The 25,461-nt window shown below is 42.0% G+C and overlaps 3 protein-coding genes and 1 pseudogene across 6 annotated transcripts in view; 2 read left to right on the top strand and 2 right to left on the bottom strand.

Annotated features, from left to right (window-relative positions):
• STRN3 (striatin 3) overlaps nt 1-4,951 on the bottom strand; it is a 127,396-nt gene extending 122,445 nt beyond the window's left edge. For both annotated transcript variants that reach the window (XM_012468395.3, XM_012468403.3), the window contains exon 1: nt 4,476-4,951. In XM_012468395.3, coding sequence (XP_012323818.2) covers nt 4,476-4,757 — 282 coding nt within the window. In that variant the 5' untranslated portion in view covers nt 4,758-4,951. The remainder of the gene's footprint in view (nt 1-4,475) is intronic.
• On the top strand, nt 1,140-1,316 carry LOC110569136 (cytochrome c oxidase subunit 7C, mitochondrial-like). The gene has a single exon (XM_064374704.1). The coding sequence runs from the start codon at nt 1,140-1,142 to the stop codon at nt 1,314-1,316; it is 177 nt and encodes a 58-aa protein (XP_064230774.1).
• The window catches only part of AP4S1 (adaptor related protein complex 4 subunit sigma 1), a 61,657-nt gene continuing 39,804 nt past the window's right edge, over nt 3,609-25,461 (top strand). The window contains exon 1 of one of the 3 annotated variants that reach the window (XM_012468411.3): nt 3,609-3,666. The gene's annotated coding sequence lies outside the window, so the exon portion shown is untranslated. Of the gene's footprint in view, nt 3,667-4,040; nt 4,364-25,461 lie in introns of those variants that run through there. The other 2 variants (XM_012468422.3, XM_012468438.3) reach the window with 2 other exon arrangements.
• Nucleotides 12,305-12,478, bottom strand: LOC135274511 (U2 spliceosomal RNA; annotated as a pseudogene).

Here is a 25,461-nt window from a genome sequence, read left to right as displayed (position 1 = left end):
AATGGGTAGTGGAGGAGCATAAAGAGAATTCTAGATCAGTGGTCCCTAAACTTTATCTCAAGGTCTTCAAAAAGAAACAGGAAATCTGATACAAGGTAGTGGACTCCTTTAATCCTATTAATAAAAATTTTTTAACTCTATTTTCATCATCATCTGAAAAAGGAAATACATAACAGTAAAAACGTATGAAGGCTAAAAATCCCAGAATAAAGAGAACACCATTATGAAATACCACTACACTTTCCTTTTTTGTAATTTCATGGTAGAATCATTAAAATCTTGTCATGGAAAAAGACACTAGGATTTGCAAATCACTATTCCAGACCCGTTTTTGAAAACCCTGAAAATAGAAAATTCAGGAGAAACAGTTCAAAGTTTTTCCCCTTAAAAGAAATCAAGTAATGTCTAAACAAAATGTCTCCTACTAACTTAAGGATCTTTAAGTAGTAACATCTGTCATGTTATGACCAATCTGTATGCTAGAGAGTATAAATGCAAACACTAATTAAAATTTTGGGACCGTGCAGTGCATTCTGGGAGGCCGAGGTGAGTGTATCGCTTGAGGTCATAAAGTTTAAGACTAGCTTGTCCAACATGTTGAAACCCTGTCTCTCCTAAAAATACAAAAAAAAAATTAGCCAGGCGTGGTAGTGCAATCCTGTAGTCCCAGCTACCAGAGGCTGAGGTAGAATTGCTTGCACCTGAGAAGCAGAGGTTGCAGTGAGCTGAAATCACACCACTGCACTCCAGCCTGGGTTGACAGAGAGGGAAAAAAAAATTTTTTTTTCACATTTGCTGGAAAATCAGTAGTTTTAGAATATAAACAGTTTAACTACATTTTCTATGTATTAGCTATGTTATATTTTTACACTTGGCAAACAAGAATTTTGTATATACCCTCAAAGTATACTTATTACAAACAAACTACTAAGAAAAACATAACGACACTTCAGCAATATATATCAACTAGGCCTTACAGCATCATCATGGGGGCTCAATAAAACTTTATTGAAATGCACTCAAGTGGTGTGGGCCACACAATGCTAGAACAAGAGTTACAAGTCAGATCCCACTCTATTAAAAATGCTACTTCTTCCGTCCTCAGTTTCTGTGCCTTTCGCAGAGCTTCCAGCAGGGCTATGTTTGGCCAGAGCATCCAGAGGTTCACAACCTCTGTGGTCTGCAGATGCCACTGTGAGGAGGACCCTGAGAAGAATTTGCCATTTTCAGTGGAAAACAACTGGCGGTTACCAGCTATGATGTGTTTGTACTTTGGATCTGGATTTGCTGCACCCTTCTTTATAGTAAGACACTAACTGCTTAAAAAATAAGGATGTTTCAGTTCATCCATTTAACAGATATGAAGAGCATTTTAAGAGGTAGTCTCTGGAAAATGGATCAAACTCGAACTCATATAGCATATTAGATATGTTTGTAAATAAACTTATGACATGAAAACAAAAATGTTAAGACAGTGTAACATAATGGTTACAAGAGTGGTGATATGTCCACGGGCTTTGGAATCAGACAGACCTGGGTTCAGATCTTAGCTGCAATACTTTATGGCTAGGCAAAATTATTTAACCTACCTAAATTTGTCTCCTCACCTGTAAAATAGGAATACCTACCTCATCATGTTATACTGCTGATTAAATGGCAGTTTCCAACTTTTACATAACATGAATTACCAAAATTCCACAGACAGTCCATTTTCTTCAAGCCCTAGATCAATCCAGATCTCCAGAGGATAAGAGGCCTGCATATTTTTTAAAGTTCTACAAGTGATTCTGACAGGCACTACTGTTTAGAAACCATCGTCCTACAACCATACTAACAATGCTTTACCCAAGTCCAAGGTAAGGAAGAATCAGAGACAAAAGAGCTTTAAGACATGATCCTTTGGTTTAGTTCTAAGTTTCTAAGACAGACCTTTACTCTAAATTCTTTTTACAGAGAACAGAATCATACTGCAAAGTTTCTTTTAATATCTTTTTCAAAGCCAGGGAAAATATAATTCCCTACTAAATTTTTCATCAATATGAGGTACTCCTTAAGCTCTTTATATTCACTATTGAAACTATTCAATAATTAACACTTTAAAAATATGTGTAGATTGACAGTGCACCATAGACTGTACATAATATGTAAGTTGTCTTATTTCTAGGTTGTCTTTCTTAAAAATAAATTTAAGTTTACAGTAAAAATCCACTGATGCTTCACTACAACCCTCCCACAAATTTGTATTCAACACATACATTTTAAAATATGCATCTCACAAGCAATCTCAGTAGACTTAAGGCACCTAACGCAAATTCAATATCCTGATGCAAACTAGAAACTCTATTAACTAAGTAACTCAATAAAACATTATAAATATATAACACACCCAAAAAAAACACCATCATGAGCATTTTATTACAGAAGAATCAGTATGAAATAAAGAGTCTAGAAACACTGTAGGACTTTTTCAAAACAAGGAAACAAAAACTTAGGATGGCTATATCAGAACTACTATACCAATAGTAGAACTGAAAGCAAGCAAGCAAGAGGACTCGTCCTTACAACACTCTTCTGTAGCTGTAAAGGAGAGGAGGCCTAGGAGGGAAAGCAAGTGCTAAAGGCAATAAAGCCTTCATTAAAGAACAGGTTCTACTAATTTGGACACAATATATCTTTTTTCTCAGCTGCTTACATTAGTGAAGTTTGTAGGTGAAAAATGCAATTGCTAACTCGAAGAGTGTTAAAACCCAAACTTGCATACAATAGTACAAAGGTCGAAGAAACCAAAGTGGGGAATGGTGAAGTATTATTTAGTGAGCCTAAGCCTTAATGCATTTGTCAATGCAAATTTTAAAAATAAATGCGTTACTAACTTTACTCACACAGAAAATTAAGTTTGCAGCATGATGTAGTAGAAAGCTGTATACCATCAAAATTCTACAAATCTTAAGTATTTAAAGCAGACTGTACACAACTTAAAAGAAACCACAACTTTGACTTCAGCTTTTTGAAAGATGTATTTTTAAAGCCCAATATTATATCAAAACACAACTTTAAAGCACTGAAATGACTAACAATTGTTAAAATTTTAAGACTTCATACAGTGTCAAAATACCTAAATATTTTTTACTTTTCAAAAGTTTAACTTCACCCACTTTGTGGAGTCATATAAAAGTTTACTAGTTCAGCAGCAAACTAGAGATTCATATTCGTTTGAGGACACCCGTTCTAGTTAATCCAGTCCTCCTCCTTTCAACACTACATTTGCCTAAATATTCACCATAGGCATATGACATATATGACAGCAAATACCGCTTACCTCCTAAATATACAACAGTCTGAAGAACAGGTGCGATACTATTTAGACGTATTTTTTTTTCTTCTAAGCCTAAATTTGCCCTGCAAAGGTATTTAAAAATAAACACAAATACTCAAGAAAGTTAAATAATCCTTTCAAAAAGATGCGGCAATTTTGATATCCAGGACATGAGCTGTTAACTACCAACATCTTCCAAACGTGTAGCCTATTTTGAGATCCAGGACATGAGTTGTTAACTACCAACATCTTCCAAACGTGTAGCCTATCAAAGGTTCACATTATAAGGAATGAGTCAAGCTCAACCATGAAGGGTCCTGAGGACATCTCACTTTGCTTCTCCTGCACGAGTAAGTAACATGATACAACTACGTTTCACTTCAAACTTATATTAAATCTTTTCAGTCGTTTCATAAATACAGCATAGTCAGTCTGGTGTGGTTTTTTATGGATAAAGAAAGGGATGGGGAAAGGAGGTCTAGTGAAAAGTACTCTAAAAAGAAAATTTCAGTGCTAAAAGCGTTGATGAGTCACTAAGTAAGGAATAACTACAGAGAATCCAAGTGAGTAAGGCAGCATCTCAGGTAAGAAGCATTTAAAGTTGACGATGGGAAATAAAACTTCACCGGTCAGTCGCAACTCACTGTGCACCGTAGCCGCCCAGGAAAGAAGAGTAGCTGTCAAGGGGCAAGTGCGTACCAAATCATAGGGAGGGGGCCAGATATGCCAAATCGGAAAAGGGGGTGGTCCGGAAAAATGGGGTAAGATGCCTATCCCAGTCCCTCTCGTTAGGCTCCTCATCTCAAGCGGAACAAACAAGAGCAAACTCAGTGTCGAGCGGCCCCAACCCGGACTCAAGCCCTGGAGGCCCAGGAAGGCCGCCTGCGGAGGAGCCCCCGCAGACGCCATACTAAAAGCCAAAATGGCTGCCCCGAGGAGGCCCGCACCGCGTAGCTAGTGAAGGTTGGGGAGCAAGCTTCTGCGGGAAAGAGGGAGGGGAACTCCAGGAAAGCCGTTGAGAAAACTGTCTCACCCCGAGCAGCACAGGTAGGTTTCGCTCGGCCTCCCGACGGCTCCGGCTGAGAGGAGTCCCGGCCCCACCCCCCGGCTAGGAACCCCGCCGCCGCAGCCGTCCCGCACACCGACCCCAGCGAGGTACCTGCAGTTCGGCCCGTTCCACCTCCCAGTGCGCCCGCTCCATCTCGAACCGAGCCCACTCGTGCTGGATGTAGTGTAGTATCCCCGGGATAGTGTACTGCTGCGGCCGGGACAGCTCGGGGCCTGCCGCGGGACCCGTTCCTTCGGAGGCCGGAGGACCCCCGCCGCCCGCCGCTCCGTTCCCTGCTGGCGAAAGGCCCAGGTTCCCCCCAGGTCCCTGCTGCTGCCGGGGAGGGGCCGCCATCCCGGGGCCGCCACCACCGCCTCCGGCAAGCTCGTCCATTGTGTGTGGGGCCCCGGCCGGGGCGCAGGGCGAGACGCCGACAGCTGGGGGAAGGGCTGGAAAGGGTGGCCCCGCGCTGGCGGTGGGGCGGAGGCCGGCCAGGAGAGGGGCGGGGAAGGGGTCGTTGCTGTGTGCCTGCCGTGGGTCAGAGCAGGGAGCTGCCGGCCGCCGCCATTACAGTCCCTCCTCCATCTGCCCGTCTCACTTTAGGGGAAGGGGGGCCCGCGGAGGGAGGGGTGGGGGTAGGGTTGGGAAGGGGATAGGCGGAGGGCCGTCACTAGCGCACAGCATGCTGGGTATCGAACGCTTCGCACGCTTAATCGCCAAATAGAGTCCGGCCTCACCCTACGCCGGCGCATTGAGAACGCATCCCGAGTCGCCGTTAGGGGGCGGGGAAGGAGCTCGGGCTCCGCCCCTAGGCCCGCCCTCAGACCCGGTCCGGTGTCTGGCGGTGGCTACCGGACGCGAGGCTGGGACTCTGACTTTTGGAAGCGGTCCTAGGCTTCCTGGTTATCAGTTTCCTTCGAGCATGCGGTCTCCAGGCGCCGTTTCCTTCCCGAGGGTCTCACCCAAGTGCTGGCCTTCGGAGCTGGGTATTAACCTGGCTGGTCGCTCTGGCGGACTGCAGCCTGTCTTGGATTCCTGACCTTTCTTTTTCATTCTTTGAGTGTTCAGGCAGTCCCAAAGGTGGGCCCTCTTTCCTTGCCTGTCACTCGCTCTGTCTGGTTTCTTAGCACCGGTCAGTTCTCTTCTGGCAAATAGCCAAGATCTTCCGGCTGTGGTGACCGATTCCTCGTCTCGGTCTCGAGCCTGGGCTTTGGTCCTATTTTTGTGCACTCGGTCTCCGGTCATAACTTATTCCACTTTGCGTCCCCTCTTCTTTCTTTTCCTGGAATTGGGTGTGTTTCGGGGGATTGGGAGAGGAGGAGGAGCGATTTTTTTTTTGTTTGTTTGGTTTTTTTTCCCTTGGGAGAAGAAGAGGTAGTGAATTCCTTTACATCTTGACGATGGTGGGTAGAAGGAGAAAACAAGTTTGAAGGAGACTGGCTAGACTAACAATTTGTTATCTTAGAAGTGAATGGGCTCACAAATATTGTCATGAATAGACTATTTTGATCGAAACAAAATAAAAGCATTGTGTATACAACTTAAAATCCTAGGTGGAGGTTTTCCTGGGTCGTTAAATGTTTAAGTGAATATGGCCGGGCGCACCTGTAATCCCAGCACTTTGGGAGGCTGAGGTGGGCGATCACTTGAGGCCAGGGTTTCGAGACCAGCTTGGCCAACATTGGGAAACCCTATCTCTACTAAAAATACAAAAATTAGCCAGGCATGGTGGTGCACGCTTGTAGTCCCAGCTCCTGGGGAGGCTGAAGCGCAAGAATTGCTTGAGCTCAGGAAGCAGAGGTTGCAGTGAGCCAAGATCGCACCACTTCACTCCAGCCTGGGCGACAAAGTGAGACTCCGTGTAAAAGAAAAAGTTTGAATATACACTTGAAAGACAAGACTAATATTTTAAATACCATAGTGGGTATTTTTATGTGCTTAGTTTCTTAGAAAATATCCTAATGTACTAGTAAGTTTCTAAAAATTGATATAGGTAAGAAGCACTTGGTTGAAAAATAAGACAAAAATAACAACATAAGGAAATTAGGTTCAGTAATTATATTAATAACTATGCAGGGAAATTGCATTTAAAATCTGTCGCATTTTAAAATTTTTTTCTTTACTGCAAAAGCCAATAGAAGTTGTGCTATGGAGTATGCACTACCAACCAATTTCAAAGAGATAAAGTAATGCATCTTATTTTATCACGTCTGCTTTACTGTTATTACAGTTTAATGGAAAGCAGATTGGACTTGTTATTCATGCTGCCATGTTTTATTTATATATGAAATGAGGTCTTAGATCACAGTACTGTAATGTTAAGGACTATTTCTCCAAATTATTATTTATTTTTTGAAACAGGGTCTCACTCTGTTGCCCGGGCTTGACTGCAGCGGTGTAATCTCTGCTCACTGCAACCTCCCGGCTCAGGTGGTCCTCCCACTTTAGCCTCCTGAGTAGCTTGGACTACAGGCACACATCACCACACCCAGCTAATTTTTGTATTTTTTGTAGAGACAGGGTTTTGTCACGATGCCCAGGCTAGTCTCCAACTCCTCTCAAGTAATCAACCTGCCTTGGCTTCCCAAAGTGCTAAGATTACAATTTCTCCAAATTATTAAATTACTATTTATCTTATAGTTACCAACATACAACCTGTTTATTCATCCAATTCTTTTTTAGGGGGCCTCATAGCACATAAAAAATTCAGAAAAATCATGCTGCCCCAAAGACATATATATGTGTAAGTGTGTGTGTGTATATATATATACATGCTGCCTCAAAGACGTATACACACACACACACACACACACACACACACACACTAAGAGACATTTGTGGCCGGGTACAGTGGCTCACACCTATAATCTCAGCACTTTGGGATGCCGAAGCGGGCAGATCACTTGAGCTCAGGAGTTGGAGACCAGCCTGGCCAACATGGCAAAACCCTGTCTCTACAAAAAATACAAAAATTAGCCAGGCATGGTGGCACATGCCTGTAATCCCAGCTACTCCAGAGGCAGAGATCACAGTGAGCCAAGATCATGCCTCTGTACTCCAGCCTGGGCAACAGAGAGAGTGAGGCTCCATCTCAAAAACAACAACAACCAAAAACCATTTTTAAGAGAGTGTGGTTGACCTGATGATACCATCGAAAGAAGACTAACATGCACACTTATGTGTCCCACTGGTACCTAAAGCTTAAGGAAAGACTGGATTTATTACCCTTTTTGCCTTCTCATCTACCCTCAAAACAAAAATAAAACCTCTGCTTCTCTTCTATTATCTACTTTATTAAGTGGCACTAAATCCAAACTTGAAGCCTAGCAGTGATTCTAGTACCTTTCACTCAGCCCCCACAATCCAGTTTCTTTCCCAGTAACATACTTCCTATGGATTCTATTTTCTTTCTTCATACTTTAAACCTTCCTACCTCCATTCTTCCCCCACTTTGCACTATCACTGCTGCTTGAGTGGTCTTCATAAAATGAAGATTATGATTCTGTCATTCCTCTGTTTAACATAGTTTAGTGATTCCTAAATTTAGAATAAAGCCCAAATTTTAACATAGCATATAAATAGATCTAGATTCACCCTATAACCTAACCTACCATGACACTATCATATCATCCTGTTCTTCTCTTCAGCCAAACTGCACTGTTTTTGTTTCCTCAAATGCATAATGCTATTTCATTCCACAGTGATTTAACACATACTGTGCCCCATTGCCTTACCTTCAAAACTCAACTCAGATCAGGCACAGTGGCTCATGCCTGTAATCCCAGGACTTTTGGAGACAGAGATGGGAGGATAGTTTGAGCCCAGGAGTTCGAGATCAACCTGGGCTACATGGCAAAACCCCAAAAACCCATCCCTACTAAAAATACAAAAATTAGCTGGTGTGGCCACATGAGTCTGTAGTCCCAGCTACTCTGGAGGCTGAGACGGGAGGATCACCTGAGCCAAGGAGGTCCAGGCTGCAGTGAGCCGTAATTGCACCATTACACCACTGCACTCCAGTCTGGGCAACAGAGCAAAACCCTGTCTTAAACAAAATCCTCCCGCAAAAAACAAAAAAACTCAGCTCAAACATTACTTTGTCTAAGAAGCCTCCATATCCCTGAATTATTTTGACTCACTATTCTATTCTAGTAGCCTCCCTCCCATGTTTACTTTTTTTTTTTTTGAGACTGAGTTTTGTTCTTACTGCCCAGGCTGCAGTGCAATGGCGCAATCTTGACTCACTGCAAACTCTGCCTCCCAGTGATTCTCCTGCCTCAGCCTCCCAAGAAGCTGGGATTACAGGCATGTACCACCACGCCCAGCTAATTTTGTATTTTTAGTAGAGACGGGTTTCTGCATGTTGGTCAGGCCAGTCTTGAACTCCCGACCTCAGGTGATCTGCCCGCCTCCCAGAGTGCTGGGATTACAGACGTGAGCCACTGAGCTCGGCCCTTTTTCTTTAATCTTTTTTTTTTTTTTTTTTTTGAGACTGGGTTTCCTCACTCTTGTCACCTAGGCTGGAATGCAGTGGCACGATCTTGGCCTACTCCAGCTTCAGCATCCCTGGCTCAAGTAATCCTCCCACCTCAGCCTCCTAAGTAGCTGGGACCACAGGCATGTGCCACCAGGCCCAGCAAATACTTTTGTCTTTTTTGTAGAGATGGGTTTTCCCCACGTTGCCCAAGCTGGTCTTGAACTGTTGACAAAGTGCTGGGGTTAAAGGTGTAAGCCACTGCACAGGGCCTTATCTCTTTAAGAGTTATTACACTGTATTTACATCATCTGTATACTGATTAGTAACACTCATACTAAACACTGCAAAAGCAATACTTACACATAATGAGTATTCAATAAATTTTTGCTTTACTCATTTCTATATTTTGTAGAGATGGGAGTCTCACTCACTGTGTTGCCCAGGCTGATCTTGAACTCCTGGGTTCAATCTATCTTCCCACCTCAACCTCCTAAGTAGCTAGGACTACCAGTACATACCGCCAGGTCTCAAACTCCTAACCTCACGCAGTCCTCCTTCCTTGGCATCTCAAAGTGCTAAGATTACAGGCATGAGCCACTGAGCCCAGCCCATTTATTTATTTATTTATTTAATAGAGATGGGATTTCACCATGTTGGTCAGGCTGGTCTTGAACTCCCGACCTCAGGTGATCCTCCCACCTCAGCCTCCCAAAATGTTGGTATTACAGGCGTGAGCCACCGTGCCTGCCCCATTTATGTAATTTTTAAGAAGTATTGATTGGCTACTATTTTTCAGGTGCTTTTGTGCTCCCTGCTGAGCCACTGTGAACCAAACACATAATCTCTGCCTTCACAGAGTTTCTAATCTAATTTCAGGCAAATTACTTAGTACCAACCACTCTGGCTTCGTTAGTATTTTGTCTTGATCTGTCTTGGAAATTACCTTTCTTGAAACTGCAAGTGTGCTCCCTATTTAAAGAATTCCAATGGAACGTGTCTATGTTCATTTTAACCATGGTTTTATAAGTATCAGTAATGCAGTTGATACGGTTTGACCCTGTGTTCCCACCCAAATCTCATCTCCAATTGTAATCCCCACAGGTCAAGGGAGGGAGGTGATTGTATCATGGGGAGGATTTCCCCCATGCTATTCTCGTGATAGTGAGTTCTCAGGAGATCTGATGGTTTTATAAAGGGCTCTTCTCCCTTCACTTTCTCCTCTCTCTCCTGCCTTCATGTAAAATATACTTGTTTCCCCTTCTGCCATGATTGTACGTTCCCTGAGGCCTCCCCAGCCATGCAGAACTGTGAGTCAATTAAACCTCTTTTCTTTATAAATTACGCAGTCTCAGGGAAGTTCTTTATAGCAGTATGAAAATGGACTGATACAGCACTCTTTGGCTTCATTCTTCCTAGACCATAGAGTCATTCATTTATCTGTAGCATTGCAGCCTCGTAGAAGGGAAGGACCTGTGCCCCTCTTGTTCAAAACTGTACCCCAAGAGTCTGGGAAAGGGTGGCTCCTCAAATGTTTGATGAATAACTCAAATTTAAACTACACTAATGTGAATATTTTTCCTTCATGTCAATCATTTTTATTAGTTGTTACTGTGATTATACTGCTTGTCTCCTAAGGTTTAATGACCAGAACTGCCCTGAGTTTTAAAAGTAAAGAATGCCAATATTTGTTCCTCTGTTGGAAAAATATTTTGTAAACTCTTAATGTTGTGCTTTGGTTCATGATCCTGATAACATTCTGGAGTCAGCTTCTAGAATCTTGTTCTCTGTAGATGATGAGCTCACCCAAGCTGCATTATCACCTACAACTCACCTAACTGGAACTCTCTCCCTCCACTGTGGCTGAGTCATTTCCTCTCTTAAAACTCAACTTTGAAACATCCTATTTGTTCTGTCCTTTCATCAGTCCTGTTCATGTCTCCTCCACACCCATAAATTCTCCCAGTTTCAGTCTATTGCTGATAGTCTTCAACAATGCCTGTTTACCAGCCTGTGCAACAAGGGGAGACCCATCTCTACAAAAAACGAAACAATTAGCCAGGCGTGGTGGCCAGTGCCTGTAGTCCCAGATACTTGAGCCCGGGAGGTTGAGGCTGCAGTGAGCTGTGATCACACCACTGGGTGCCCAGCCTGGGCAACAGAGCAAGATCCTGTCTCCAAAAAAAAAAAAGAGCTGAGCATGGTGACCTATGCCTGTAATCCCGGCACTTTAGGAGGCCGAGGCGGGCAGATCACTTGAGGTCAGGAGTTGGAGACCAGCCTGGCCAACATGGTGAAATCCCATCTCTACTAAAAATACAAAAAATTAGCCGGGCGTGGTGGTGGACACCTGTAATCCCAGCTACTCAGGAGGCTGAGGTGTGAGAATCTCTTGAACCCGGGTGACAGAGGTTGGAGTAAGCCGAGATCGCACCACTGCACTCCAGCCTGGGAGACAGAGCGAAACTGTCTCAAAAAAAAAAAAAAGATTGTTGGCCAGGCTGATTTTTGAACTCCTGACTTCAGGTGATCCGTATGCCTTGGCCTCCCAAAGTGCTAGGATTGCTTATTTATATCTTTGATCAGTTTAAAATTTTAGAGTGTTTTTATTTTCTCTTAGCTAATCTTAGACACTGGGTGCTTATACTATTTTTGACCAGAAAAGGACTTGTCACAGTTCACATTCATGTATTATGTCAACAAAGGTAGGTTAAGGAATTCCAGGCTTTTAACTACATCAGGAGTAGATAAAATCCAGTTGTTTTCTTGCCAGTTATTACAATACCTGATGTTCAACGAGTGTTGACCCTACTTCTAAGGACTATATAACTCCCTGTAATTACTCACCCCAAATGTACAGTTTTATATCTTGCTGACTAGGTACCTGGCATCCTTCTATCAAGGAGTTCAAATAAATTCACAAACACTAATCTAGTCATCTTTTTGGCATCATCTGCAAAGGCTATGTGAAGAAAGAAAGCTGAAGAGTTCTTGGTCACTTCAGTAAGTCCTTAGTAGAAGTTCTCACTCTTTACATCAGTGAGTGTATATGTGTATTTGGAAACTAGAAAGTCTCCCTGCACAGTTCTGCCTAATGCCATCCTATTAATGGGTTCAATATTACTGTCTCTAGTTCTCAAATCGTTTACATGTTTGAAATTATTTTTAGCTAGTTTTGGGGTGATCCAGTCCCTCAGGGAAATGATATAATATTTATATTTATAAACAGAGAGAGCGAACAAGTATTAGAGCCCAGAGGAAGATCTTTAAGAAGAACTGACATGTGGTCAAAAACCAAAGGAGCAAAATATAATGCAGGTGGAACAGAAAGGAGGCAGCTTTGACCTGCACCATGCTTTAACCTGCCAAATTAAGATCTACTTCTCATTATAGTGATTCGTTATGGGTAAGAAAATTGTAGAAACACAGGCAGGGCACTTGAACCCTTCAGATAATACATTGTGAGGAAAGGGAAAAAAGACCTTCACAAATTTTTTTTTTTTTTTGAGCAAGCTCCTATTCCATCTCCCAACTCCAAAAATATATTTAATATATTGTCCTCGGATAGAGGATGTATCAGATATTAAACTGATAAGAAGAGATACTACGTTTGATCTTAGCCAAAAGGCTGAGAAGCGATGGACCTTCACAGATGATAGAAAATAGCAAACCTTTAGGAAACTCGGCGTGCTGTATAAAATTTTAATCCGAGTTCATTCTGTAGTTGTCTCCTGGGTAATATGAGTCAGAAAAAAAATAGGCTGTGATAATATTGTATAATAGCTAACTCATAGAGACGTCAAAATTCAAAAGGATAAAAGAGCTTGCCTGGAGCCAAGTCCCTCCTGAACGTTGGCTAAGAATGAACAACCAGGTCTGTAAACATAAGAGCAAAATGACTGGAAAATGTGACGGGTTGGGAAATTGCCAAAAGTTTGCTAGGTAATAATTTAACAGGCTTGGTTTGTCTCTCATTGAAGCAGCAGGGGAGAGTGTTCCAAAGAATGACACCAGACATGGACACCTGGCCCAGTAGAACAGTGTCCTTTTGGAGAGTGTGTTAAATTGGCAAAAATTCACAAAAACATATTTTTTATAAAAACATATTTTTAAATGATGGTAATCTTTAGTTTTGGCTTTCTATTAATAGGCTAACCTAAAGTACATGACAATTACCTCACAAAAAAAGACTGAATAATTATAGGCATTTAAAATAACTCCTACTGCTCTTGCTTCTTTTGTTTTATAGTTTTTAGTATAATAATTGGATATTTTAAATTGTGTTGTACAGTATTGTGCATAGACTTTTTTGGGAGGGGGAAACAGAGTCTCACTACATTGTCCGAACTGGTCTCAAACTCCTGGCCTCAAGGGATCCTCCTCCCTAAGCCTCCTAAAATGCTGGGATTACAGGCGTAAGTCATTGCACCTGTGCCTAGGCGTAAGTCATTGCACCTGTGCCTAGGCGTAAGTCATTGCACCTGTGCCTAGACATCTTATACTTAACTGTTTTTTGTTGTTGTTGTTTGGTTTTGTTTTTTTTTTTAGACAGTCTTGCTCTATCGCGCCCATCCTGGAGTGCAGTGGTATGATCTCAGCTCATTACAACCTCCAGCTCCTGAGTTCAGGTGATTCTCCCACCTCAGTCTCCCAAGTAGCTGGGATTACGGGCACCCGCCACCAAGCCTGGCTATTTTTTTTTTTTTTTTTTTTTTGTATTTTTAGTAGAGACAAGGGTTTCACCATATTGGCCAGGCTGGTCTCAAACTCCCAAACTCAGGTGATCCACCCACCTCGGCCACCCAAAGTGGTGGGGTTACAGGTGTAGCCCACCACACCCGGCCCCACTTAACTTTTTATTTTGAAGAATTTCAATCATGGAAAAACAGCAACAATGAAAATCTGATGAACTCCAATTACAAGATTTTGCCATTCTTATTTTATCTACTCTACTTTTTTCTGTGTGAAGAAATGTTTAAAGTAAATACCAGATATTACATTATTTTATTGGTGCATAGTTCTCCAAGTATCTTTAACAGATTAGGAGTTTTTGCTTTTTTTAACAAAGCACAATACCATTATCACACCTATAAAATTAATGGTAATTCCTTTATACAATCTAATCCTCAGTCCATATTTGATTTCTCCCAGTATCTCAAAAAACAATTTTTTTAAAGAGTTGGTAATTTCAAATCAGGATCCAAACAAAATCTGTACATTTTATTTGGTTGTTATGTCTTTAGGTCTTTTTTTTTTTTTTTAATGTGCCTTTCTGTGACCTCCTCATTGTCATGCCTTTTATTTATTGAAGAGGCCAGATTATTTATCCTGGAGAATTTCCCACATTTGGATAATTACAACCTTATGTTATCATTTAATATATTATTTCACCTCCATGTTTTCTAGTTTTTAAAATCTAATATATTACTGCATCATGAATTAATTAGTAATAAAGAAGAAGCCGGGCACGGTTGCTCACGCCTGTAATCCCAGTACTTTGAGAGGCCAAGGCGGGTGGATCATGAGATCAAGAGATCGAGATCATCCTGGCCAACATGGTGAAATCCCGTCTCTACTGAAAAATACAAAAATTATCTGGGCGTGGTGGCGCGCGTCTGTAGTCGCGGCTACTTGGGAGGCTGAGGCAAGAGAATTGCTTGAACCCGGGAGGCGGAGGTTGCAGTGAGCCAAGATTGTGCCACTGTACTCCAGCCTGGCGCCTGGTGACAGAGCAAGACTCTGTCTCAAAAAAAAAAAAAAAAGAACAAATAATAATTTAATAATTTGTTCAGCAGCAATAGATAAAAAAGAAAGAAAGAAAAACTAATAATCTAAAACTTTTGGTAGAGATGGGATCTCACTCAGGCTGGCCTCAAATTCCTGGACTCAAGTAATTTTTACACCTTGGCTTCCCAAGGTGCTAGGATTATAGGTGTGAACCACCGTACCCGGCCCATATTTTTTATTAAGTTTTTATTTTTTATTTTCTTGGCAAAAATGCTTATTTGAGGATACAGTAGACTTCCTATGGCATCACACTAGGTGGCACATAATGTCTAGTTATCTGCATTTTAGTAATGTTACTGAATTTGATTAGCCTGACCTAGCTATTATTGTCAGCTTTAGCTAGCTAGCTAAGTAGCTATTCACCTACATACTGTATTCTACCTTGCTCATTGCAGGGCCTGACCTGCAAAGGAGATTCCACAAGCTGTTTCTGGGAGCTTTATGGTCCTTCCCTTGCAGTCCTTGGCAACGGGGACCCTACCAGGCCTCCTTCCAGTTCCCACTGTGATTCTTAGTTTCATGCTAACTTCTAGTGGGGCTCCTTTTTAAGGTGATGACTTAGTGATTTCTGGGTTTCTTGGTTCTTGTAGTGCTCTCAAGCCCTCTTTTTCTAACCTCCACTTCTGCCAGGACATGCTTTGCCTTGCCTTACACACACACAGTCACACACACATACACACACATTCACACACACTCTCAAGCCCTCTTTTTCTAACCTCCACTTCTGCCAGGACATGCTTTGCCTTGCCTTACACACACACACACACACACACACACACACACACACACTCAGGCCCTATTTTTCTAACCTCCACTTCTGCCAGGACATGCTTTGCCTTGTCTTACACACACACACACACACACACACACACTTCTCTCTCTTCCTCCTACTCTCTATCCTCCCTCTGTTCTTGTTGATACCTTAGTTTGGCCCCACCCATTAATTAGTGTCCTAGAGTTCCAGGGGACATTTTTTCACAGTTTTGGGTAGAGATGTTGTCTGTAGATGTTTTCTTTTGCTACCCTAGTTGTTTTCACTGTTTTTATGAGGAGATTTGGGAAGATCCAAGAAGTACTCTGCTGCCGTCACCACTACTTTCTTTGCTTCTCTTCACTCTTACATTTTTAAATTTTAAATTGTCTGCTCTTTCTCCTAATGTGATATATTGTAGCCCTAATTTTTTTTTTTTTTTTTTTTTTTTTTTGAGACGGAGTCTCGCTCTTGTTACCCAGGCTGGAGTGCAATGGCGCGATCTCGGCTCACCGCAACCTCCGCCTCCTGGGTTCAGGCAATTCTCCTGCCTCAGCCTCCTGAGTAGCTGGGATTACAGGCACGCGCCACCATGCCCAGCTAATTTTTTTGTATTAATAGAGACGGGGTTTCACAATGTTGACCAGGATGGTCTCGATCTCTCGACCTCGTGATCCACCCGCCTCGGCCTCCCAAAGTGCTGGGATTACAGGCTTGAGCCACCGCGCCCGGCCTGTAGCCCTAATTTAAAAAAAAATTTTCGTTGACCACTATTGAAGTAATTATGACACTTTTACTAGTCCAAAGATTGTGAGATACGGAAGTGTAAATTTAAGTATGTTTATCCTCTTGGCAACAGCTGGGCAGGCTGTTGTCTGACAATTTAAATTTGTTTACATTTTTAGCTAGATGCAGTGGCTCAGGCCTATAATCCCAGCACTTTGGGAGGCCAAGGTGGGAGGATTGGTTGAGCCCGGGAACTCAAGACCAGCCTGGGCAACATAGTGAGACCCCTGTCTCTACAAAAAATAAGAAAAAATTACACTTTGGAGGCCAGGGCGGGCGGATCACCTGAGGTCAGTAGTTCAAGACCAGCCTGACCAACATGGTGAAACCCCGTCTTAAAAATAAAAATAAAAATAAAAAAAGAAAAAATTAGCCAGGTGGGCTGGTATATTCCTGTAGTACCAGCTCCTCAGAAGGCTGACATGAGAGGATCTTGAGTCCAAGAGTTCTAGGGTGTAGTGAGCTATGATCACACCACTGTACTCCAGCCTGGGTGACAGAGAGATACCTCATCTCAAAATAAAACAAAACATAATTCATTTTCAGAAGAAGCTGTGACATGTTGCTACACTTTATTGTGAAATTCAAAGTACCATAAAGTGCCTCTGGGCTAAGGGCAACCAAGCAGGCCACCTGAAAGTCTCTGTGTTCTACTCTGACAACTGATCTGAATGAGGATGGTACCGAGTTCAGATATACCTCTGTAAACTTGGCTTGGATAACATTTGCCTGGTACGTTTTATTTATTGCAAGTGGAAAGAATGATTAGCTGGACACTCTAAAAGAGCAAATCAGACAATTTTGAAAGTATTACTTAGCTCTAATCACAAATGTTAAACACACTGTAGTGAATATAGTAATTTAAACTTTATTGTCCTAAATTTTCATGTTATTTTATTGAGCCACTTCTTTCATATTTTAGGCTCCCTGTTGAGATCAACTACAAGAAAATAATCTATTAGAACTGTACCTTTTGTGGTATGCTCCAGGATTAAGAGCTGAGCTAACAAAACATGCATATTAGCCATTAAAAGCTTTTATAGCTGGGCACATTGACTCACACTTGTAATCCCAGCACTTTGAGAGGCTGAGGCTGGTGGATCACCTGAGGTCGGGAGTTCGAGAACAGCCTGACCAACATGGAGAAACCCCATCGCTACTAAAAATACAAAATTAGCTGGGCATGGTGGCAAATGCCTGTAATTCCAGCTACTCGGGAGACTGAAGCAGGAGAATCACTTGAACCAGGGAGGCGGAGGTTGCAGTGAGCCGAGATCACTGAACTTCAGCCTAGGCAACAAGAGGGAAACTCTGTCTCAAAAAAAAAAAAAAAGAAGCTTTTATATAGAGGGCACAACAGGTCAGGGCTGGATTTACACTAGTGAATGGGGAGTGAAATTATACATCCGTGGTCCTGTTACAGCCATCATTGAATTAGTCTTGAGGCAAACCCAAAGGTAATGAGCTTTGGGTGAGAGCGCAGACTTGAAAACCACGCTAAATGAAACTGGGTCTTCCTCAGCCATTTCACTGAGTAACCTTTGGCAAGTAACTAAATTTTCACATCTGTAAAGTGGAGATAAAAACAGTCTCTATCAGTGATGGGCAGCTATCAAAGAAAAAAAAAGTCTCTGACTCACAGAGCTACGAGGAGGATTAACTGGATATAGTTAAAGCATTTGAAACAATGCCTGGCACCTAGTAAGCACTGTAAGCACTTCCTGTTGTTACTATCCTCTGTCCCTGAGTTGGTGAGTTGGGTGGTATGAGCATATTATATTACCAAGAGTGAGTAATAATGCTTCCCAGGTTAAATCAGTGGAAGTCTTTCATGGCCACCATTAAACACTGGGAGCATTAATGACTCATTTGTTTTTGTTTCTTTAAATGTAGAGGATTTTTTTTGTTCTTGTTGTTTGTTGGGTTTTTTGAGACAGTCTTGCTCTATTGCCCAGCCTGGAGTGCAGTGGCATGATCTCAGCTCACTGTAGCCTTAACCTCCTGGGTTCAAGTGATCCTCCCACCTCAGCCTCCCAAAGCACTGAAATTACAGGTGAGAGCCATGGAGCCTAGCCTTAATGTAGCTTTTACTTTTTTTTTTTTTTTTTTTTTGAGATGGAGTTGCGCTCTCTCGCCTAGGCTGGAGTGCAGTGGCATGCTCTTGGCTCACTGCAACCTGTACCTCCCAAGTTTATGCGATTCTCCTGCCTCAGCCTCCCAGGTAGCTGGAATTACGGGCATGAGCCACCATGCCCAGCTAATTTTTGTAGAGATGGGGTTCTGCCATGTGTGGCCAGGCTGGTCTCCAACTCCTGGTCTCAGGTGATCTGCCTGCCTCAGCCTCCCAAAGTGCTGGGATCACAAGCATGAGCTACAGTGCCCAGCCCTAATGTAGCTTTTAAAAGCACTTGATTTTAACTCAGGAAGCACTTTATTTAATTAGGAATATCTTTTTTTTTTTTTGAGACGGAGTTTCGCTCGTTACCCAGGCTGGAGTGCAATGGCGCGATCTCGGCTCACCGCAACCTTCGCCTCCTGGGTTCAGGCAATTCTCCTGCCTCAGCCTCCTGAGTAGCTGGGATTACAGGCACACGCCACCATGCCCAGATAATTTTTTGTGTTAGTAGAGACGGGGTTTCACCATGTTGACCAGGATGGTCTCGATCCCTTGACCTCGTGATCCACCCGCCTCGGCCTCCCAAAGTGCTGGGATTACAGGCTTGAGCCACCGTGCACGGCCAGATTAGGAATATCTTAACTAAAATAGGCGTAGTTTTGTTTTAATTCTCCCACCCCCCCCACCCCCCTCCCCACACCCCCTTCCCGACCAGGTGTAGTTTTATAGTATTTTTTTGGGTGTATTTTTAGGGAAAAATTCACATAGTAATTAATTTTTCCCCAGGCAATATGAACATTAGAGTAAAAGACTTTGGGGCCGGGCGCAGTGGCTCAGGCCTGTAATCCCAGCACTTTGGGAGGCCGAAGCGGGTGGATCACGAGGTTAAGAGATCGAGACCATCCTGGTCAACACAGTGAAACCCCGTCTCTACTAAAAATACAACAAATTAGCTGGGTATGGTTGCGCGTGCCTGTAATTCCAGCTACTCAGGAGGCTGAGGCAGGAGAATTGCCTGAACCCAGGAGGCGGAGGTTGCGGTGAGCCGAGATCGCGCCATTGCACTCCAGCCTGGGTAACAAGAGTGAAACTCCGTCTCCAAAAAAAAAAAAACAAAAACAAACAAACAAAAAAAAAACTTTATAATGTTTAAACAAATTAATGGCACATAAATCATGGACAACTGTTTTATAGAAACAGTCTCCATAATCCCATACTTAAATTCACTTATAGTCTACCAGTCAACTTGTTGAAGATATATTTTGTGTAAAGTCACATTCCTCTGCATCTTTATTTATTTCCGGAGACAGGGTCTCTCTCACTCTGTCCCCAGGCTGGAATGCAGTGGCCTAGTCACAGCTTACTGCAGCCTCCACCTCCCCAGGCTCAGGTGATCCTCCCCTCACAGCCTCCCAAGTAGCTGGAACTACTGGAAGGTACCACCATGCCTGGCTAATTTTTGTATTTTTTGTTGAAATGGGGTTTCACCATATTGCTCGGGCTAGTCCTCCACATCTTAGTAAGCTTTCATTTATTTATTTTTTTTTTACAGTGAAAGCAAGTTTATTAGAGAAGTAAAGAAAATTGTTCTCATTTATTTGTTTCTACTATAACACAAAGCTATAGGAAGCATTGGTAAATTACATTTTAATTCTAAATTCCTTTGATTTGATTTGAACTTAAAATCTGTAACATGGCACTTGACCTTAAGAATACTCAAAGATGCCGGGCGCGGTGGCTCATGCCTGTAATCCTAGCACTTTGGGAGGCCGAGGTGGGTGGATCACCTGAGGTCAGGAGTTCAAGACCAACCTGGCCATCATGGTGAAACCCCATCTTAAAAAAAAAAAAAAAAAAAAAAGAATACTCAAAGACTTATCATATGAATGCTAATACAGTGCTGTTAGGTGATCACTACCCATTAAATGAAGAGAAAAATGTACTATATAAAAAAAATCTTTATCTTTGTATGTCTTCCACGATTTTTTTTCTGTTATTGGATTTATTAATTTTCAAGACTATCACAAAGCAATTTGGACTTAAATTGTGTCTTGGACCAGAATTTGATAAGACTTTTTGGTCAGTTTACCAAAATGGCTTTAGGTCAAGATCTGACAGCCACATGAAGCTCTATACATTTTTCAGATACACTACTAGAAAAATGATAGAACAGTTTTCTTTCACAGTTTTCGTTGGGAATCAGATACCTAATAAGAATTAACAAAATTAGATAACTCAAGAAGTACACAAGTTAAATATATCAGAATACAGAACATCTGGTTTGAAATATTTTTTTTGTTTGTTTGGTTTTGTTATTGACATGGAGTCTCACTGTGTCGACCAGGCTGGAATGCAATGGTATAATCTCGGCTCACTGCAACCTGCACTTCCCAGATTCAGGCAATTCTCCTGCCTCAGCCCCTCTAGTAGGATTACAGGCACCTGCCTCCACGCCCAGCTAATTTTTGTCTTTTTACTAGCAACAGGATTTCACCATGTTGGTCAGGCTGGTCTCGAACTCCTGACTTCAGGCGATCCACCCGCCTCGGCCTCCCAAAGTGCTGGGATTATAGGCGTAAGCCACCGTACCCGACAGGTTTGAAATATGTTTAATTTGAGGGGAAAACTTGATTCACTGTTTATTAAGAATGGGAAGTAATCTATAGTAATCCTAGTTCTAAACCTCTACAGTTTCTCCTTTGTAACATTACATGTATCAAAACTCATTGCAGCATCACTATAGCACCTCCTGGGAGCATCCCAGGCACAACAATCTCTGGTCCCCACTGCCTTTCTCTAAAATTAAGATATTGGATATTCTGGTTAATCCAAAAATTTGATGAAGAGTTTTCACCACCAAGCACAAATATGTCACTTGTATGGCTAATTTACAACAATTTAGAATAAGATTCCTCATACAGGGTGTTTTTCTTTGCCATTTCTAACCTATACCCACAGTTTGTCAAAGTGAATAATTCCCTATTTTAACATTATTTTATTTCATTTTATTTTATTTTTTTGATATGAGGGTTTCACTCTGTTGCCCAGGCTGCAGTGCAGTGGTGCGATCTCTGCTCACTGCAGGTTCTACTCCCCAGGTTCAAGCAATTCTCCTGCCTCAGCCTCTCCAGTCACTGGGATTACAGGTGCACATCACCACACCTGGCTAATTTTTTTGTATTTTTAGTAGAGACAGGGTTTTGCCATGTTGGCCAGGCTGATCTCGAATTTCTGACCTCAAGTGATGCACCTGCCTCGGCCTCCCAAAATGCTGAGATTACAGGCATGAGCCATCGCGCCCAGCCAACATTACTTTAAATATCTAAATAAATTACCCTTGGCACTAGAACCAAATAGAAGAAAGATAATTTTAGAAGAAGAAATTTTATTTTGATGTTGAGAGAGATTGTTGTCTTCATTATGAACTGTAATGGGAAGCTTGGGTCAGCTCGCAACTAGCTTTTCTGTTCAAAGAGTGGAAGGTAGAATATGATGATCCAAGTTACTTTTAACTTTAAATGTAGGGAATAGATAGCAACAGCACACACAAACATGGACACACAGGTACATACACACTCCGGCCATTACCACTTAATATCATTTTATTTTATTTTATTTTATTTTATTTTATTTTTTAGAGACAGGGTTTCACCATGTTGGCCAGGCTGGTCTCAAACTCCTGACCTCAAGCAATCCACCCGCCTCAGCCTCCCAAAGTGCTGGAATTACAGGCGTGAGCCACCGCGCCCAGCACTTTATATCTTTTTAAACTGTTCTTACCTCTTGTACCATCAGGAGATTCTGCTAGCCAGTTCCTCTCTGGCAAATGCTTGATTGACAGTCTACTCTCAATCTCTCCATCCCCCACTCCGCAGACACAGAGATGACTAAGGAGTAAAAATAAAACAAGTACTTTCAATCAATCAATGTAATGGTCTATTTATAGTATATAAATTCCTCATCCTCAGTTTTTCTCCCCAACCTGGATCATATTCCTATAAAAATCTTAAAAATCCTTAATTCACCTTCCTAATTTAGGATAGAAAGTCTGACTTGAACTTCTTCGAAAATACAATACCCCTTTCAATAAAACGTTTGGCTTCCCTCTGCTTTATTAATGTATACTTTCAAGTTGCAAATACCTACACTTATTTGGATTTAAATTATATCTCAGACCAGAATTTGATGAGACTCTTTGGTCAATTTACCAAAATGGTTTTAGATCAAGATCTGACAGCCATATGAAGTTTTAGAAATTTTTCAGATGTAGCCGGGCACAGTGGCTCATGCCTGTAACCTGTAATCCCAGCACTTTTAGAAACCCAGGCAGGTAGATCACCTGAAGCCAGAAGTTTGAGATCAGCCTAGCCAACATGGTGAAACTCCGTCTTTACTAAAAATGCAAAAATTAGCCGGGCGTGGTGGTGCACACCTGTAATCCCAGCTACTAAGGAAAAGAGGGGCAGGAGAATTGCTTGAACTCGGGAGGCGGAAGTTGCAGTGATCCGAGATTGCATCACTGCACTCCAGCCTGGGCACAGAGCGAGACTCTGTTTCAAAAAAGAAAAAAAGCAACACACAAACATAAATGTTTAATGCCAAATTAATCAAATATGGCTGAAATATTTGTTGAGTGACCCAGGACTTTAACAGAAAAAAGAAAGTTTCTTCCAAAGCTACTTCAAATATATTTTGAATCATAAAGGAGAGACTTTGAGTGAGTGAGTGAGAGAGAGAGAGAGAGAGAGAGAGAGAGAGAGAGACTGAGAGGGGTACTGAATGGGGAAAATAGGTAGAATGAGTGACAGGTTTCTTGAAGTCAAATTTCAGTAGTCTTAGGACTATAGTAGGGAGAATCTGTTGGGAAGATAATCTTCCCTACACTGGAGAGTAGGATGGGGAGAGAAAGAAGGCTCTGGAGTGTTTCACGTTTTCCTTATCTCATTTAGTCCTCACAATAACTCGGCGACAGAGTTAGCATTATTCTCAGTTGACAGATGAGGAAACTGAATCGTTGTAGAATTCAGGTAAATTCTGAGGCAAAGAAACAATGTTTTTGTTGTGTACAAGCATAATATATATTACAAACTGAGGGAGGTGCTCCAAATTAGATGAAAATCGGCTACTGACCAGTATTATTTCCTTCCATTTATGGATGGAGAAATTCAGAAACTGCTAAATTATTAATACTTGGAAGCTGATGGAATGAATCAATATGGCATGGCAAAAAGAATCTTGCAGTTGCCATTTCCATGTTTCCTGTGTTTAAGACATGCTGATTAGATACTCTTAGCACATCCGTTTTGAGAAACAGCCCATATTTTAAAGACATGGCATTTAGAAATGTCACAGTAAATGAAACCGTAGCTTCATTATTTAGGGTAAACATTTATTTTACAGCTGGATAACTTTGTAAAATTATATAATTTAACTCAACATTTTTTAAACAAACTGTATGTATGTATGTGATGTATATATGTATGTGAAACAAAAAGTAACACATCTCTTAAAATTTGGGAAATTTAAAACCAAGTAGCAATATAAAATAAATACTGGCCCTAATCCTACTATCTAGAGTTAAGCAAAATGCATCTTACTATAACCCTTCCTTTTCCACTTATTATGTCATAGTAGTGCTGGACTTTGCAGAGATAGGGTTTCTAAATAGTAGCTCACAAGTGCTCCAAGGCGTAGGAGGAACACATTATATGTCTAGTAATTTTTTTTTAAAGACAGAGTCTCACTCTGCTGCCCAAACTAGAGTATAGTGGCATAATCATAGATTCCGAAGCCTCAACCTCCCAAGCTCAAGCAATCTTCCTGCCTCAGCCTCCTGAATAGCTGGAACTATAGGCACATGCCACCATGCCAGGCTTTTGTTTTTTTTCTCATAGAGACAGGGTCTTGCTATGTTGCCTGGGCTGATTTTGAACTCCTGGGCTCAAGCAATCTGCCTACCTCAGCCTCCCAGAGTGCTGGGATTACAGACCTGAACCACGTACCTGGCCCTGCTAGTTTTTAAAGAAAAAAAATTGTAGAGATGGGGTCTTGCTATGTTTCTCAGGCTGGTCTTGAACTCCTGGCCTCAAGTGTATGTCTTTTTTTTGAGAGTCTTGCTTTGTCTCCCAGGCTAGAGTGCAGTGGTATGATCTCGACTCACTGCAAACTCCACCTCCTGGGTTCAAGCAGTTCTCTGCCTCAGCCTCCTGAGTAGCTGGGATTACAGATGCCTGCCACCATGCCCAGCTAATTTTTGTATTTTTAGTAGAGATGGGGATTCACCATCTTGGCCAAGCTGGTCTTGAACTCCTGACCTTGTGATCCACCCACCTGGGCCTCCCAAAGTGGTGGGATTACAGGTGTGAGCCAGTGGGTTTTATCACGTGTGATAAACTGGTTTTTTTGTTTTTTGAGACGGAGTCTCGCTCTGTTGCCCTGGCTGGAGTGCAGTGGTGCAATCTCAGCTCGCTGCAATCTTCACCTCCTGGATTCAAGTGATTCTCCTGTTTCAATCTCCTGAGTAGCTGGGATTATAGGCGCATGCCACCACACCCTGCTAATTTTTGTACTTTTAGTAGAGACAGGGTTTCACCATGTTGGCTAGGCTGCTCTCGAACTCCTCACCTCGTGATCTGCCCACCTCAGCCTCCCAAAGTGCTAGGATTACAGGCATGAGCCACTGCACCTGGCCAATAAACTGTTAAATGTAAGTTAAGTATTTCCCTGAGATCTGTGAGTTGCTCTAGCAAATTATCAAACCTGAAGAGGTTTAATAATTTATCCCTGATTTATAGCCAGTTGGTCAGAAGTATAGATGACAACCTTCTACTTGTGAATGGCGTCCGAAGTAGGAGCAGTCTTATAAGACTGACCCCTGAACCTGTGGGATCTGACTTTAACTTCAGATGGGTGGTTTCAGAATTGAATTGAATTATAGGATACCCAACTAGTGTTCAGAGTCAGAGAGTTGGAAAATTGCTTTGTGTGGAAAATACCCAGACATCTGGACACACAAATGTGTTTAGTGTGAGTGTAAAGAGAAAAAAGTTTCTTTTTTCCTTTACAAGTTCAATGTTTTTTTTTTTTAAGTAATGTCAACTTAAAACAACAGAGAGTGGCTCTCAAAATAAATGTGTTTATTTGGGAACGAATGACAGGATTATAATCTGGGATTCCATGCTAT

Source organism: Aotus nancymaae, unplaced genomic scaffold (genome assembly GCF_030222135.1).
Source record: "Aotus nancymaae isolate 86718 unplaced genomic scaffold, 86718_ANA_hifiasm-v0.15.2.pri h1tg000011l, whole genome shotgun sequence".
Classification (NCBI taxonomy): domain Eukaryota; kingdom Metazoa; phylum Chordata; class Mammalia; order Primates; family Aotidae; genus Aotus; species Aotus nancymaae.
Note: the sequence above shows the minus strand (reverse complement) of the source record. Positions and strands in the feature narration are given on the sequence as shown.